Below are 18,480 nucleotides of genomic sequence, written 5' to 3' on the forward strand. Positions count from 1 at the left end.
CGCACACTGCGAGATTACAGGATTTGAAAGCTATTTGAATGTCGTCTACGTAGACAGAATAAAAATTGGCCGGTGGTAATGAAGCACGACGCGTGCTCATCTTCACGATAAAGAGAATGCAGCTCAGCACGCCTCCCTGGGGTACACCACTTTCTTGCGTAAAAGGATGTGACAGTACATTTCTGACTTTTACACGGAAGGTATGATTGGGCAAATAGCTTTCTATTAGGTTTAGCATATTACCATGGATGCCCATTTCTGACAAGTCTCTTAAGATTCCGTAACGCCACGTTGTGTTGTATGCCTTCTCCATATCGAGGAATATGGATAAGAAAAACTGTTAGTGTAGAAATGCGTCACGGATATTTCCTTCAATACGTACAAGATGATCAGTTGTGCAGCGCCGTTCTCTGAAGCCACACTGATAGGGATCAAGCATTTTGCTCAGTACAAGGAAATGAATGAGTCCCCCGCAGGGGCGTCTGCGTCAGCAGGCATTTGGTGTGTTGCGACACCACGGACCCGAGCACACGAGGGTTGGACCCTCCCGCGTGTAGCCGTGCGCGGCTTAGCCGTGTCTGGGGAAAAGGGGATCCTGGGGGTTGAGCCGATGCTGGGTGTTTTGGACCATTAAGGCCCCCCGGCGGAGGCAACACACCTCTTCGGCCTCAGCTTCACATAGACGGCACCTCCAGACTGACCCACCTGGAGGAAATCGGCAGTCGCCTTTTCCTGTCTCTCTCTCCCTACAACCTTCGTCTTTCCCTTACTTTCCACCTTTCCTGTCTCCTTCTCTCTTCTGTTTACTTCCTTTCTCCTTGGCGGCAAGGGTTAACCCTGTGTGGCTACCCAACCTTGGGTACACCATATTTGGTTATAGTGGCGGCGTACGACTGGCGTCGTGCAGACTTGCATGCAAGCTCTGCCGCGTCCCCTCGTTGGGCTCCGTGGTGGGCGGTCGGCGCTGTTGCCGAATTTTTATACATCTTCATGGAAAACGCCTTCCCCAAACTTCCTGATCGCCCTCAGAAACGAGGGCGCACCGAAGATCTGTTTCAATTTTTCGGACGACAAGTCCACAACTTTCCTCGATTCCACGTGATTCACTCAGAAAAGACAGACAAACTAGTACGATCCATTTCACCATTCCTTGTTTCCAAGTCCTTGACCGAAGTTTTCGGTACAGGATATAAGGTGTCGAGAATGTCAAGTGGTGATCTCCTTTTGGAGCTCCAAAATCAGAAGCAGTATGAGAAGCTGCCGAAACTTGTGTCATTTGGGGAGACCCAAGTAACAGTAACCCCGCACCGTACCATGAACACTACCCGCGGCGTTATCTCGGATGATGACATGCTAGAGCTCACTGAAGCTGAACTCTTGGAGGGCTTCAGTGAACAGAATGTCATAAATGTTAAGCGAATTAAGATCAGGCGAGACGGTAAAGATATCAATACGAAACACCTGATACTCACTTTCGGTTCAAGTGTCCTCCCCGAGTCCATCGAGGCCGGTTATATCAAACTTCGTGTTAGGCCATACGTGCCCAATCCTCTCAGATGCTTTAAGTGCCAAAGGTTCGGCCACAGTTCACAGAACTGTCGAGGCCGGCTGACATGTGCCAAGTGTAGTGACACTGAACATTCCTCCGAAACATGCCAGAAGACTCCACATTGTGTCAACTGTGATGGCGAGCACGCCGCATACTCGCGCGCCTGCCCGTCCTGGAAAAGAGAAAAAGAGATTGTGACAATCAAAGTAAAAGAAAATATATCTTTCAAGGAGGCACGTAGGCGGGTGTCATACCTGTCTAAGAGCAGCTTTGCCGATGTGGCGCGTAAGGGGGCAGCGTCACAACGGCCTCCGGCGGCTGTCCGACCCACAGGCAGTGAGTCGGCAGTTACGCCATCTGCCCCCGCGGCGGTTGCAGCTAGCGCTGCTCCGTCAACCGAGGAGAAGGGACCATCCACCCCGAAGGTGGGTGCAGCCGAGGCTGCCCCAACCTCCGAGGCCCCTTCCAGCGCTGGCAACGGCCAGCGCAGCCAAATCCCTCAGGGAGCCCCATCGACCTCCGGGCAGGTGGGCGCAGGGGTCTTGCCTTCCGGGGCAGGACTCTCTAGGAAAACCTCTCGCTCGCAAGAGCGCTTGTCCGGCGTCTCACAGGAGGCAATGGACACTACACCTGTCCCCAAGGCGCACCAAACGCCTAAGGAGCGTCGAGAATCGCTCGAGCGCTTCAGAAAGAACAAAACACCTATTACAGGGCCTCGAAAGGGCTCTGTAATATAAGGCATCCACTCCTTTTCCGAAACACAGCACAAATTTACCTTAAACATGGATACACAAATAATTCAATGGAACATCAGAGGTCTCCTTAGAAACCTTGATGATTTGCAAGAACTCATCCACCAACATAATCCAAAAGTGCTGTGTTTACAGGAGACACACTTAAAATGTAAACACACAAACTTTCTCCGTACGTATGTTACGTTTCGAAAAGATCGCGATGATGCCGTCGCATCATCGGGTGGTGTTGCGATTCTTACTCATAGAAGTATTGCGTGTCAACCTTTACAGCTACAAACGCCCCTTGAAGCAGTGGCGGTTCGAGTTGTCCTACTAAACAAACTCATCACCATTTGCTCCCTTTATATACCCCCACATTACCAACTGAACAAACATGAATTTCACTCCTTGATCGATCAATTGCCAGAACCTTATGCTGTTCTTGGCGATTTCAATGCGCACAGCTCCCTGTGGGGCGACTCTCGTACAGATGCGCGAGGTCGCCTTGTTGAACAGTTCCTTTTTTCTTCTGGAGCGTGCCTTCTCAATAAGAAAGAACCCACATATTACTCTCTTGCAAACCGATCCTTTTCGTCAATAGATCTTAGTATAGTGTCTCCGTCTGTACTGCCTGAACTTGAATGGGAAGTTACCGACAACCCTTACGGTAGCGACCACTTCCCTATACTGCTAAGCTCATATAAAGAAAACGAATATCCACCATACGCTCCTAGGTGGAAGATTGAGACAGCTGATTGGGAGAAATTTCGATCTCTAACTAGTATCTCATGGGCTGACCTGTCTTCGTTAGGAATTGACGCTGCAGTCGAGTTTTTTACAGCATTCATAATAGATGTCGCATTTAAATGCATATCAGAAGTAAAAGGCTTGGCCTGCAAATGGCGTGTCCCATGGTGGAACGACGATTGTAGGATCGCTCGTAAAAAACAGAACAGGGCGTGGGGGTTGCTACGCGCTTCTCCCACTGCAGAGAATCTAGTTAACTTTAAAAAAGCAAAATCCGAAGGCAGGCGAACCCGCCGACAGGCCAGACGAGAAAGTTGGCAGAAGTTTCTATCGAGTATTAACTCGTTCAGAGATGAGGCGAAAGCCTGGAACAGGGTCAATAGGATAAGAGGGCGACAAGCACATGCACTCCCTTTGGTAAACACACAAGGCGATACCCTACAAGATCAGGCGGACTCACTTGGGGAGCACTTTGAGAGTGTATCAAGCTCAAATCATTATTCGCAATCCTTCCTAAAATATAAACAAATAGAAGAATGCAAGCCACTCATCAATAAATGCCGACAGAATGAACCGTACAATTGCCCTTTTAGTGCTGCCGAGTTGAAAGCTGCCTTGAGCGCATGCAAGAGTTCCGCACCAGGATCTGATAGAATCATGTATGAAATGCTCAAAAACTTACACAATGACACGCAACTTACACTACTCACACTTTTCAACACCATCTGGGATGCAGGGTACCTTCCAACCGCCTGGAAGGAAGCCATTGTAGTCCCTGTTTTGAAACAAGGCAAAGACCCTTCCTCAGTGGCAAGTTACCGCCCGATAGCCCTCACAAGTTGCATTTGTAAGGTGTTCGAAAAAATGATAAATCGGCGACTCATTCATTTCCTTGAACAGAGCAAAATGCTTGATCCTTATCAGTGCGGCTTCCGAGAAGGGCGCTCCACAACCGATCATCTCGTGCGTGTTGAAGGGAATATCCGGGACGCATTTATACATAAACAGTTCTTCCTATCGATATTTCTCGATATGGAAAAGGCGTATGACACAACGTGGCGTTACGGAATCTTAAGAGACCTGTCAGAAATGGGCATCCACGGTAATATGTTTAATATAATAAAAAGCTATCTGTCAAATCGTACCTTCCGGGTAAAAGTCGGCAATGCACTCTCACGTCCTTTTACGCAAGAAACGGGTGTACCCCAAGGAGGCGTGCTCAGCTGCACGCTATTTATCGTGAAGATGAACACACTTCGTGGTTCACTACCACCCGCCATCTTTTACTCTGTCTACGTGGACGACATTCAAATAGCTTTCAAATCTTGTAACCTCGCAGTCTGCGAGAGACAGGTACAGCATGGCCTGAACAAAGTGTCAATGTGGGCAGACAAGAATGGGTTTAAGATCAATCCTAACAAAAGCTCTTGTGTTCTTTTTACAAGAAAGAGAGGACTTATCCCAGATCCTTGCATAGAACTGCGTGGACAACAGATACCTGTAAACAAAGAACACAAATTTCTAGGTGTCATACTTGACTACAGACTCACTTTCGTCCCCCACATTAAACATCTTAAAGAAAAATGTCTGAAAACAATGAACATAATGAAACTTCTGTCCCAGACTACGTGGGGTAGTGACAGGAAGTGTTTAATGAATCTATATAAAAGCCTCATTCGATCGCGACTAGACTATGGTGCCGTGATTTATCACTCTGCCGCCCCGAGCGCACTAAAGATGCTAGACCCAGCCCACCATCTAGGAATCCGACTGGCCACTGGCGCTTTCAGAACGAGTCCCATACAAAGTTTATATGTAGAATCAAATGAGTGGTCACTTCATCTACAGAGAACATACATCAGCCATACATATTTTCTGAAAGTCCACTCAAACCCCCAACATCCCTGTTTTAGTACCATTAATGACATGACATGTGCTACACTCTTTCGCAATCGTCCGTCCGTAAGACAGCCTTTCTCGCTGCGTGTGAGGGAGCTTAGCGAAGAAATGCACGTTCCACTCCTCGAGCTTCGCCTAATGCATCCAGCCAAGGTGCTACCTCCTTGGGAGTGGCAGCTCATACAATGTGATATATCGTTCGTGGAAGTCACAAAGCATGCCCCAGAGATTGAAATCAAGATGCATTTCCGGGAACTCCAGCACAAATACTCCTGCACGGAGTTCTACACAGACGCATCAAAGTCACATGACGGGGTATCCTATGCAGCCGTCGGTCCATCCTTCTCGGAATCCGACGTACTGCACCCGGAAACTAGTATCTTTACGGCTGAGGCCTACGCACTTTTGTCGGCTGTGAAGCATATCAGGAAATCAAAACTCCAGAAATCAGTCATATATACGGACTCCCTTAGTGTTGTAAAGGCCTTGATATCATTCTCTAACCACAAAAATCCGGTAATTAACGAACTCTATTCTGCTCTGTGTAAAGCCCATATAGGTAATCAACATGTCATCATATGCTGGGTGCCAGGTCATAGGGGCATCGAGGGAAACGTTCTAGTCGACCAGATGGCCACATCAATTTCATTGCATGCAGTTAACCCTACTGCTTCGGTCCCTGTCACAGACCTGAAGCCCTTCTTACGGAGGAAACTACGGAACCACTGGCAACGCCTATGGGACGCGGAAACAAATAATAAGCTCCACGGGATAAAGCCACAGTTAGGATTCTGGCCTTCCGTAACAAAATCACGCCGGACAGATGTCCTATTCTGTCGTCTAAGAATAGGACACACATTTGGCACACATAACTTTTTACTCACCGGAAACGAGCCTCCAACCTGCGGTAGATGCGGGGAGAGGCTCACCGTCCTCCACGTCCTTCTGGAGTGTCCGAAAGCCGAATACGAAAGAAAGAAACATTTTCCCATAGCATACCGGCAGCAGATCCCCCTTCATCCAGTAATGTTACTCGGCCCAGAACCGCTATTTGACACCAACGCGGTCCTAAGTTATCTGAAAGATGTTGTGTTTCATGTTTTTAGCCCCACATGTTCGTAGCGTCTCCTCTCTTCAGAGGATGGCGCTGTGATAACTATTTTAAATAGCACATGCCTCTAGGCCCTTGTGGTTCAAGGGCTCTGGCGAGGCAGCAGTGCTCCAAGAAATTTTACCATCTTATATATTTTATATTTTGCATCATCCTTCTACGATGGATTTTAATGTTCATAGTACTCGTCATTAATCATCGCCATAATTTTATAGCACATAGATTTTACGCACTTTACAGCGACTGTTTTTAGGCCACTATACAGCCAAGTCACATCTTCGTCACAGAACTCATCATTCCACCGCGAAATCACTAACACTGTCTTGGCGCTCTTTGGCCATATCTGGCCCTTGCGCCACTAAACCACATACATTCATTCAAATGAATGAGTCGCCGATTAATCATTTTTTCAAATACCTTACAAAGGCAACTTGTGAGAGCTAAGGCCTTCGGACTTGAGGGGGTTGGCTTAGAATCGGGGTCGGCCTCCTAGATTCAAGTAAATACGGTATGTACAAAGATAAAAGGAATTCTAGTCTCTATGTCACCATAGCTATGTCAAGTAAGCTAACAGTAAGAAATGTCGCAGTTTTGTCCAAAAAGCGAAGCAGTAATTGCGACAGCAAATTACCAGACAGCTATAATTAATCAGCTGCACGTCTTATCGCCAGTGTAAATTACAGTAAACCTTTGCTTCCTTGTTAAATTAGCAAAGGTGTCGTGCGCAAAGCCACTCATGAACACATCTCACTGACGGTAAACATGCTGTAGGAGCACTTGCGTGATGAAGCGAGACAGGAGTGACAAGCGATTGCTTCTTGCTGCTTCCAGCTACAATGTGTTTTCAGTGCCAAGTTTACGCGACCTTCGACACTACAGCTGCGCTGTAACAGCGCTCATGGAGCCACAACCCATCACAGCGCATGTTCACGTGAGTGAAATTTCGACAGGGGTGTTTCTACAATTTCTATCACAATAAAAAAAAAGAAATTGGCAAATGTCGACTATATAGCTTCACTAAGAATACAATGGCAATATGGTGATGCAACAGTCTTGTGATCTTGTCCAGTGCGTTGCACACACATGTCAGCACATACACTAGCCCAAATGTGATAGCAAATGCAAGAAGAAAACTGAAGCAGCATAGTTGGTCAACCGTCCTGTGTAAGAGGTGCTGCTATTGAAATACAACTGCTTACAATAGTTCCATTATTCGGAACTTAACAGTCATTCTCCATTACTCCATTAACGTTTGCCAGTACTAAAAAATTTAATTATTGGGTTTTACTTGCTAAAACCACGATCTGATTATGAGGCACGCCATAGCGCCATGGGGGACTCCGGAATAATTTGGGCCACCTGGGGTTCCTAATGTTTACCTAAATATAAGTACACAGGTGTTTTCGCATTTCGCCCTATCGAAATTTGGACGCCGTGGCCGGGACTCCATTACTAAATATACGACAATGTGTGTAGGTGTAATAGTCTAAAAAAGCGTAAACATTTCGATCGTTACAGACAGCCGAGACGTACGTAAGCTGGACCTTACCATCATACTAGCATGCATCCAAGAATGTGTAAATAAGCAGCAGTTTCATAAGTTGCCCAAATGTATTTCCAGAAAGGCAAGTGTATGGCATTCTTTGGCACAAGCAATATACCAGCCTAAAAGTAATGTGAGAATTCACCTTCTTGGCCGGCCAACCATCACGTTGCAGAAGGCGCACAGAGCATGATACAAATACCTACAAAAGTTTAGTTATATCAACCTTACATTGTTTTACGAACCCGCCGTAGTTGCTCAGTGGCTATGGTGTTAGGCTGCTGAGCACGAGGTTGCGGGATCGAATCCTGGCCACGGCGGCCGCATTTCGATGGGGGCGAAATGCGAAAACACCCGTGTGCTTAGATTTAGGTGCACGTTAAAGAACCCCAGGTGGTCAAAATTTCCGGAGTCCTCCACTATGGCGTGTCTCATAATCAGAAAGTGGTTTTGGCACGTAAAACTCCATAATTTACATTGTTTTACGATTGCTCTCGCAATTGTGTGGTTACGCAAAGGAAACTCAAACAGCAGACGAAGCTTAAGCTACACGCTGAACTAGTGAAGTCGCGTGACAGAAAGTTAACTAGAGTCAACAGAGAAATGTTCGGCATTAATAAATATACGACAGCGTGCAAACAAGCAATAGTCTAATAAGTTGCGTAAATGTTTTAATCGTAACAGAGAGCCGAGACGTAAGCTTGACCTCACAATCATACTAGCATGCACCCAACAACGTGAAAAGCAGCAGTTCACAAGAAGTCGCCCAACAGTTCCTTTAATCCCAGAAACAAACGTGTATGGAATCGTTTGACAGAAACGCATGGGAAAATTACGACCTCTCTCACAGTCACGGTTATGCAAATGAAACTTAAAATGCAGACGAAACTCATCAGTGAGGGCTAGTGCATGAAACAAATTTAGCAGTCAACAAAGATTGACAAACGTTCCCCATTACTAATACGAAACAGTACTGCCGTGTGTGAACGAGCTATAGTCTAAGTAGCGTAAATGTTGATTGTTACAAGAAGCTGAGACCTAAGCTTGATCATATTACCATCATAATAGCATACATCCGACCATATACAAATAGGCAGCAACCTAACAAGTTGCACAAAAGTTTCGTTATTTCGAAAAATGTGCATGGCAGTGTTTGGCATGTGTATGTATATATATATATGTATATATATATATATGTGTGTGTGTATATATATATATATATATATATATATAATCATCAGCAGCAGCCTATTTTATGCCCTCTGCAGGACGATGCAGTAAAAAGAAATTGATGGGTCAAATTGGTTTAAACCAATTGGAATTTTGCCACAGTTGGAGGGCACCAATTACATCCAATTAGTAACCAATTGATAAACCTATTGAAGCTAGCTGGTCAACCAGTTAACAGATATGGCCATCCAGTTGAAACTAACTGGTGCCCAACTTGTCGTCCAGTTGAAGCAACATGGTGCCCAATTGTTTAACCAGTTGAACACACACGTCACCCATTTGAGGCTAAATGGTGCTTATGCAACTTGAGCTAAATGGTACGCAACAGGTCAACCAGTTGATGCAAACTAGTCTCCTACATTTTACAGTTAAACACACATGGTCATCCAATTGAAGCTAACTGGTGGCAAGCATGTAACGTGGACCTAGGTGCACATGCATGAAATAAAAACCATGCAAAGGAGGTACTTGTTGCTTAGAATAATTACATTTAACAATATTGTGATGGGGCACCAAGTAGGTGAAAAGTATGGCATTGTTCATTAAGACTATTTACAGATGGAATAGAAGTGGTGCCATTGGGGGGGCAGGATGCTAGAAATTGCATGCAACACCTTTGCGACATTCTTCTACTCCTCAAAGGATGGCGCTTTTTGGCCATACCTGGCCCTTGCGCCATAAAACCCGATACATCATCATACTCCTCAAAGGAATTGGCTTGTAACATCTAATCTCACAGCTGGCAGAGCACAGCCTTGGCATAGGCTAATTACACAAGGAGGTGGTGGTAAAGTAGCATTGTTGGCATTGTTCACAACAGCTTACAGCTTCAGCAATGATAATGACCAAAAGCGGCAACCTCATTTTTTTTTTGCATGTGGAGTACATAAAATGATAAATTATACTGTCCTAAATTAAACTGTATACATTTTCGATTGCTACAGAAGGCAACCATCAGAACTACAGAGCAAAAACAAAATTTCATGCACAGTAGACTGAATAGGCGAGCGAATAGTGAACTATATTACTAAATAAACGAACTATATTAGAGATGCATAAAAATGATAACAGGACTGTTCTAAAGGCTTCATTTATTTGCTAACTACAAATACCTGGTATGAAAGACTTTCGTACTAACAATACTTCTTAAAATCTGACTCTTCTCTAGCAACACAGTAAAGATAATTAAAAAAAAACTGGTCAGCGTACAAATACTTTGCTGTCATAGCAGGGTCATTAAAGATATAAAAATGTGTAATACTGTGCAGAAGATAATGAAAAATGACTAGATTAAGTAGGTAACGCATTCAGCAATGAAGTTGTAAACAGCTGTTCCGACCTAAGGCTCAACAGTAAAGTCAGAAGTATGTAGTAGTAGTAAATAAATAAATTAGCACTGAAACAGATTATGAATCAGTATGACTACGTAAACTGATATGCCTGCTTAATGATAGATGCATTAAATAAAATATTACTGCTAAAACAGAACATGAATCACTATTGCAATGACTATTGCAAACACTTGCAACAACCAGATGTAGACATCAAATGAATTAATTTACTAATACTGTAATTCATTCTCAAGGGAAGCACGGCTTCGTTATTTGATTGACAATATTTTGAAATAAATTTCCACAGCAGAAGCCTGCTGCACTCAGTCATGGCTTGCTTGAGGGTCAATGTTGTCCTTTTCCCCAAAAAATGTTGAAAGATGCACAAGGGCAGGAAAGCTTCCAATTTGTGCACATCACGCAGCAAAATGGTGGTGCTGCCCTGGCAGTACATTATGAATACACCTGTGTTGTAGCTATAACAGATGATAGTGTGGCAACGGAAAACAGCACCTTGGGGGTAGCGCCAAGAGCGCATGCATGCAGAACAATGTGATTTATCTTCGAGAGTGTTGCAGCTAATAAAAATTTAGTTGAAGTTCAGAGCTGGCAGACCAGCTCTGGGCCGTCCGGCAAGCCAAAGATGCCGCTCGAGTCCAAGAACTTCGAGCCGTCATCTGAGGCCACCACATCAAGAACTGCTGGACTATTCTTTACTAAAGTTTCTTCTTCTTCTTCTTCTGTTGTTTGGGACGCATGATGCTCACTCGTCTTGCTGTGCTGAGCAGCGCATTCCAACTGTAGCAAGAGGGCTGCACGCCTGTTGCAAAAATGGTATTCTCATAGACTTTCCCACAAAATATGCAAACTATTCTCATAACTGCACCATAAAATGTACACGAAGTTTCCTGTTGCTGTAATGCAGCAGTGGAAGTGACTTTTGGTGTTTTGAAACAGCTTTTGGGACAAGAAAAGGCAGCACTAGCAGCGACACCACTGCACACCCATGTTCACGCGCTGCTATCAGTGGCTTAAAGACTGAAAATGATCTTGGCTTGCTCACTTGGGTGACATACACAGTTTTTGGAACCATTACAGCTAATTCAGTCTGCAGTCGACCTGGAGGTAACAAATCTTGTGAGCCTAGGTGCAGATGTGGTGTGATAGATATCAAAAGCAGTCACTTCACACATTATGTGTTGGTCTTTCTTTCTTGCTGCAGCACTTCCATTAATGTTAACTAATTAAAAAGAACAAAGTAAGGAAGCTGATGCTGTGCATCATTTTTAGTGATTGCGTGCTGCTAAACTATACTCACTTAAAGAGGGATCTCTCTGAAGACTAGGGCTGCGTGTTGTTCCCAAACTACAGAAAAATTTAGAAGCTTTCCAAAATTTGTCACCAAACATGCCCAACAGCACTTTACCGTTTTGCCATCCTCTCAAGGTCTGCCAGCTTCTCAACCACAAAATGGTTCAGCCGCTTGAGTGCAGCAGGCAAAAAGTGTTCAGGGACAACCTGGCGCTGCAGTCATTGTGTGTAAGTCTAAAACAGAAAAATTCATAAGGTCTCACTAGCTGGCAGCAAGAAACAATTTTTAAATGAATATAAAGACTGTAAGACTATCCACTTACCGTCTTCTACCTTCGAAGGTGTCGGCAGTGCCATTGCAGGCCGATCTGGATACCGAGGACACCGCTTACCTGCCAGACAGAAGTGAACTATTCACCATAATGTTGCAACTTTTAGTTATTAAAAATGCTACAATAAGCTTTAATGCGCAATTATGCACCTTGTAATGAGCGTTTTTCAACTGGTCCTTAGGCCAAATGCACAGCAGGAAATGTTTTACACAGAGAGAATCCTTCTAGTGGCCTTGGATGTGGCTCCAAGCTTGTGCATTAATCTCCAAACCACAGCCAATGTCCACCTGCACCAGAGGAATGTGTTGCAAAAGAAAAATTTAACTGGTGACAAGCACATAGCAATAATACAAAAAACTGCAGACGTTGCCCTTTAGATCTGCATCTTACCATGTTGTTATCCTTTCTTGCACAATTGGCTGGTGATGGTAATGGAGGCATCGACTGTTGGATTCTGTCAAAGCTTTCGTTAGCTTGTGGTTCATCAGTGATAGAATCATCAAGTGACCTCATATGGCATGGAGCTCCGCAGTAGCCTGTATTATCAACATGAGGTATGGCTTATTACAAACAGCAGAATGCCGTTACTTCAAGACAGCATGGCATCACCCATTGTTCAAAATTTTATATGTGAAATAGCATTAGGACAATGTTAATATATTTAAATATTAACAAAACCATGTTTTAAACAATCTAGCAAACGTAGTGCATATATAATAACAGTATGTCGCAGCCCCAAAAGTATGGCAAGCTGAATTCCATACCTTTGTTGTTGTCGCGCATCATCACCATTTTCTTTTAAAGTCTCATGTTTAGCTGCCTGGAGGTCCTTTGCCTCCTGCTCGAGGGTTCTGTTCTTGGGTCGAAGTTCTTCCATCTTTCTCTCTTCCTTTTTTCTATTATGTCCTCTAGTCGCTGTACCTTCTCATGGAGATTAAAAACACGGCAGTCACCAATATCGTCCACTTTTTCCTCTTGTAGTTTCTTCAAAGAGGCCTCCACCTCTCGTTGCCGGATGTCGCTTGTTTTCTTTTTCAGTGTTCGAAGAAGTTCATGCTTCGGTCCCGGTTGCTTTCTTGTAAGGCACTGCACACAAAACCAGAAAATGTCTTACAAGTCTACTTTAAGAGATACAATCCATAAGCATTGATACAGCACTGAGTAAACAGATACCTCTGGCAGAACATCATCATCTTCCCACTCGTCATTTGGCGAATATGCCATTCGCTCAAAGTGAAGCCTCTGACAGTTCTCGCTGTCAATTTCGAAGTCTTCCTCAGATTCTGGAATGTATTGAGAGGAAATAACTTCATTATGAATGAATGAATGTGTGGTGTTTATTGGCGCAAGGGCCAGGTATGGCCAAAGAGCGCCAAGCCAGTGTTGATGAGTTTGCAGTGGAGTTATGACTTGTATGAAGTTCATGTGACATGGCTGTAAAGGGGCCTTAAAAGATGGTTGCTCTAATGTGCATAAAGTCTATGTGTAATAAGATTATGGCAATGACAGAAGACGTGTACTATGAGCATTAAGGTGCATTGCGAAATAATGATACCATATAAAAAATTTATAAGATTCAAAAATTCACTAGAGCACCACGGCCTCGTTAGAGCCCTTGAGAAGGGCCTAGAGGCATGTGCTACACAAAACAACTATCACAACGGCATTCTCTAGAAAGAGGATGCACTACGAATTTAATGGGCTTATAACATGTAGGACAACATCATTTAAAAAAATTTAGGACTACTCTGGTGTTAAAAAACGGTTCTTTACCAAAAAACATAGCTAGGTGAAGAGGGACACAATAATAATACGCAAGAGGAAAATGTTTTTTTCTTTCAGATTCGGCTTTCCGACACTCCAACAGAACGGTCAGCCTCTCACCACATCGACCACAGGTTGGCGGTTCATTTCCAGTAAGCAGAAAATTGTGGGTACCAAATGTGTGCCCTATTCTGAGGCGACAGAATAGGACATCTATTCGCCGAAATTTTGTTAGGGAGGGCCAAAAACCTAACTGTGGCTTTATAACCTACAGTTCATTGTTTGTTTCTGCGTTCCACATGCGTTGCCAGGGTTGTCGCAGTTTCTTTCTTAAGAAAGACTTCGGATCTGTGACGGGGACAACAGCCGTAGGAAAAGTGGTTAGTGATGTGGCCATTTCGTCAGCTAGTACATTACCCTCGATGCATCTATGGCCAGGTACCCAGCATATCATTATGTGGCTATGTGCTACATGAATGTTGCGTAAGAGTGAGTAAAGTTCAATGAAAACAGGATTTGTATGCTTTTGTAAAGAAATTAACGCTTTTACAAGACTTAGCGAGTCTGTAAATACTATTGCTCTGTCGAGTTTTAATTAATTTATATGTTTTACTGCAGACAGTACTGCATAGGCTTCTGCAGTGAAGATACTTGTTAACGGGTTCAATACCTCAGATTTAGAAAAAGAGGGACCAACAGCAGCATAAGATACACCAGCATGTGATTTTGATGCATCTGTGTAGAATTATGAGCACGAGTACTTCGATTGAAGTTCACAGAAATGCATAGCGATTTTGAGGTCAGGTGCGTGCTTTGTGACCTCTACAAAGGACACGCCACAGTCTATCACCTGCCACTCTCAGGGTGGTAATGGCTTAGCTGGAGGCATTAGGCGATGTTCGAGAACTGGGACATCTATTTCTTCGCTAAGTTCTCTTGCACGGAGTGACAAAGGAAGTCTCATGGAGGGTCTATTACAAAAAATGTTTCGCAGGTCAAGTAATTTACAGTTGTGAAAAACAGATGTTCTTTATTAGAGCGCACGTTGAGAAAATATGTGAAGCTGATGTATGTTCGCTGAAAATGGAGTGACCACTCGTCTGACTCTACGTATAGACTTTCAAAAGGGCTTGTTCTAAATGTGCCAGTGGCCAGGCGGACACCCAGATGACGAACGGGGTCTAACATCTTTAGCGCACTCGGTGCAGCAGAGTCATATACTACAGCGCCATAATCTATTCGGGATTGAACTAGGGTCCTGTAAAGATTCAAAAGGCACTTCCTGTCGCTACCCCATGTTGTCTGGGATAGGATTTTAAGTATAAGTTCATTGTTTTTAGACACTTTGCTTTAAGACATTTTATGTGTGAAATGAAAGTAAGCCTGGAGTCAAGTATAACACCTTGAAATTTGTGCTCTTTGTTGACAGGAATTTGTTCCAGAAAATTTTTTCTTTGACTTTGAGGGTGATTATTTCTTTTTCTTTTTTCCAGTTTGGACAGGAGCGTGAGTAGGCTGGATGGTCACCACTGCAGTTCACACAGTGAGGTGTGCCACTGCAGTTGTTGTAGGGGTGGCCCAGGACTCCACACTTTGCACAAGTTATTTCACCACGGCAGCTCTGCGAGCCATGGCCGAACCTCCGACATAGGAAACACCGTCTAGGGTTGGGGATATATGGTCAGACACTTAACCTGATATATCCTGTTTCGATGGTTTCTGGCAGTATGCTGGATGCAAATGTTACGACAAGGTGCTTGGTGGGGATTTCCTTGTTGTCTCGTCTAAGTATAATACGTTTTACATTGGTGACACTTTGTTCTTTCCACCCTTCCAGGAGTTCAGCTTTTGTCAAATCTTGGAGGTCTGCCTCTGACACGATTCCTCGTGAGCTATTCATTGTTCGGTGTTGTGTAACAGAAATTGGTATGTTACCAAATGTCACAAGACTGCCAAGCTTCTCGTACTGATGTTTCTAAGGGATCTCAAGAAGAAGGTCTCCGCTAGCCATTTTCGTTACTTTATGACCTGACCCTATGGCTTCGGTTAAAGATTTTGCAACTATGAAAGGGGAAATGAATCTGGCCTCTTTTTCAGAGTTCTCGCTGTGTATGGTATGGGCATGGTATTTCGGATAGGTCTCTCTTGTTCTGTTGAAGCATGTGGTTAGGTCATCGGTGCGTCCCCTTTTTTGAGGGTGACAATCAAGTATGCGGGGAAATGCAGGTATTCCCATAGTACTTTCTTTTCTTTTCGGCGGCAGTGGCAGCCACCCACCACGAAGCCCAACTTGGGGACACTGCAGCACCTAACGGGTAAGGCTGCAGGCGCCAACCGTACATTGCCACTATAACTTAATATATTGTACCCAAGGGAGGGCACATACACAAGGTTAACCCTAGCCGCCTAGGAAAATTAGGAAGTGACGGAAGAGAAGAGATGAAAGGACAGTAAAAGAAAGAAGATAGGAAAGAAAAAGCTTGAAGAGGCGGACAGGAAAAGGCGACTGCCGATTTCCCCCGGGTGGGTCAGTCCGGGGGTGCCGTCTATGTGAATCAGAGAGGCCAAAGAGGTGTGTTGCCTCCACCGAGGGCCTTAATGGTCCGAACACCCGGCATTGGCTCAACCTCCAGGATCCCCCTTTTCCCAGACATGGCTAAGCCGTGCACGACTACACGCCAGCACAGTCATAGATTTTAACACTGCGTAAAACAAGACCACCAAAAATTTAAAACAAGTTCGTGGCATCCCAGCAAGTTATATTTATTGACATGGGCAAAATTGCAGCAGAGTTCAGACATAAGGGCATAAAAACAAAGCATAAATTTATATGCATGGAATGTATGTACATATGTTGCGAAGCAGCATGCACAAAATGTACAAAATTCATACATAGCAGCATTTGAGATTAAGATGGGCGTCTGCGTTAGCAGGCGTTTGGTGTGTTGCGACACCACGTACCCGAGCACACGAGGGTTGGACCCTCCCGCGTGTAGCCGTGCGCGGCTTAGCCGTGTCTGGGGAAAGGGGGATCCTGGGGGTTGAGCCGATGCTGGGTGTCTGGACCTTTAAGGCCCCCCGGCGGACGCAACACACCCCTTTGGCCTCTGCTTCACATAGACGGCCCCCCCGGACTGACCCACCCGGGGGAAATCGGTAGTTGCCTTTTCCTGTCTCTCTCTCCCTCCAGCCTTCGTCTTTCTCTCACTTTTCATCTTTCCTGTCTTCTCCTTCCTTCCGCTTACTTCCATAGTTTCCAGGCAGCAAGGGTTAACCTTGTGTGATTAACCAACCTAGGTTATTTCATATTTGGTTATAGTGATGACGTACAGCTGGCGTATACAGGACCTGTTCTTACAGTCTCTGTAGCGTCCCCTTGTAGGACTCCATGGTGGGTGGCTGGCGTTATTGCCGAAAATTCAATTCCTTTATGGCAACATCCTTCCCTCCACTTCCTGATCGCCCTCAGAAAAGAGGGCGCACCGATGATTTATTCCAGTTTTTTGGTCGACAAAAAGAATCCTTCCCTCGTTTTCACGTGATCCACTCTGAAAAACCAGCTAAACAAGTGCGAACAATCTCCCCGTTCCTTGTATCTAAGTCTCTTACCGAAGTCTTTGGTCCAGGATATAAGGTGTCGAGGATGGCTAGCGGAGACCTCCTCCTGGAGCTCCGCGATCAGAAGCAATTTGAAAAACTGCCTCAGCTAGTATCATTTGGGGAGACCCAAGTGGTAGTAACCCCGCACCGCACGATGAATACTTCCCGCGGCGTTGTCTCGGACGATGATTTGCTGGAGCTCTCTGAGGCTGAGCTCTTGGAGGGCTTCAGCGAACAGAATGTCATAAATGTCAAAAGGATCAAGATAAGGAGAGACGGTAAAGAAATTCCGACCAAACACCTAATACTCACCTTCAATTCAAGTGTCCTGCCCGAGTCAATCGAGGCCGGGTACATCAAGCTTCGTGTACGCCCGTATGTGCCAAATCCCTTGAGATGTTTCAAATGCCAACGTTTTGGCCACAGCTCGCAGAGCTGCCGAGGCCGCCAAACATGCGCCAAATGCAGTGCCCTTGAACACGCAACTGAAGAATGTAAGAACTCTCTACACTGTGTAAACTGTGATGGGGATCACGCCGCGTACTCACGGTCGTGCCCCTCCTGGAAGAAGGAAAAAGAAATTGTAACCATAAAAGTAAAAGAGAATATATCGTTCAAAGAGGCACGAAGGCGGGTAGCATACCTGCCAAAGAAAAGCTTTGCCGAAGTGGCGCGTCAGGGGGCAGCGTCACAACGGCCTCCGGCGGCTGTCCGACCCACAAGCAGTGAGTCGGCAGTCACGCCATCTGCCCCCGCGACGGTTGCAGCTAGCGCTGCTCCGTCAACCGAGGAGAAGGAACCATCGACCCCGAAGGAGGGCGCAGCCGAGGCTGCCTCAACTTCCGAGGTTCCTTCATGCGCTGGCAACGGCCGGCGTAGCCAAGTCCCTCTGGGAGCCCCATCGACCTCCGGGCTGGTGGGCGCAGGGGTCTTGCCCTCCAAGGCGGGACTCCCTCTAAAATCTTCCCGCTCGCAAGAGCACGTGTCCGGCGCCTCACAAGAGGCAATGGACACTACACCCATCCTCAAGGCGCACCAAGCGCCTAAGGAGCGGCGAGGCTCCCTCGAACGCTCCAGAAAGAACAAAACCCCTATTACAGGGCCTCGAAAGGGTTCTGTAATCTAAGGCATCCCGTCCGTTTCCGTAAACACAGCACCAATTTATTTTAAATATGGATACACAAATCATTCAATGGAACATTAGAGGTCTCCTTACAAACCTTGATGATTTGCAAGAACTCATCCACAAACATAATCCAAAAGTGCTGTGTTTACAGGAAACACATTTAAAATCCAGACACGCAAACTTTCTCCGTACGTATGTTACGT

General features: G+C 45.2%; 1 protein-coding gene across 5 annotated transcripts in view; it reads left to right on the forward strand.

The window, feature by feature from the left end:
• The window catches only part of LOC142556982 (uncharacterized), a 147,794-nt gene that overhangs the window by 77,726 nt on the left and 51,588 nt on the right, over nt 1-18,480 (forward strand). The window contains exons 1-2 of one of the 5 annotated variants that reach the window (XM_075668473.1): nt 6,490-6,971; nt 13,630-13,685. The exons of 1 other annotated variant lie outside the window; for it this stretch is intronic. In XM_075668473.1, coding sequence (XP_075524588.1) covers nt 6,964-6,971; nt 13,630-13,685 — 64 coding nt within the window. In that variant the 5' untranslated portion in view covers nt 6,490-6,963. Of the gene's footprint in view, nt 1-6,489; nt 6,972-13,629; nt 13,686-15,270; nt 15,312-15,388; nt 15,439-18,480 lie in introns of those variants that run through there. 3 more of the 5 variants (XM_075668472.1, XM_075668465.1, XM_075668471.1) reach the window with 3 other exon arrangements.

The sequence above is a fragment of the Dermacentor variabilis genome, chromosome 9 (genome assembly GCF_050947875.1).
Source record: "Dermacentor variabilis isolate Ectoservices chromosome 9, ASM5094787v1, whole genome shotgun sequence".
Classification (NCBI taxonomy): Eukaryota; Metazoa; Arthropoda; class Arachnida; order Ixodida; family Ixodidae; genus Dermacentor; species Dermacentor variabilis.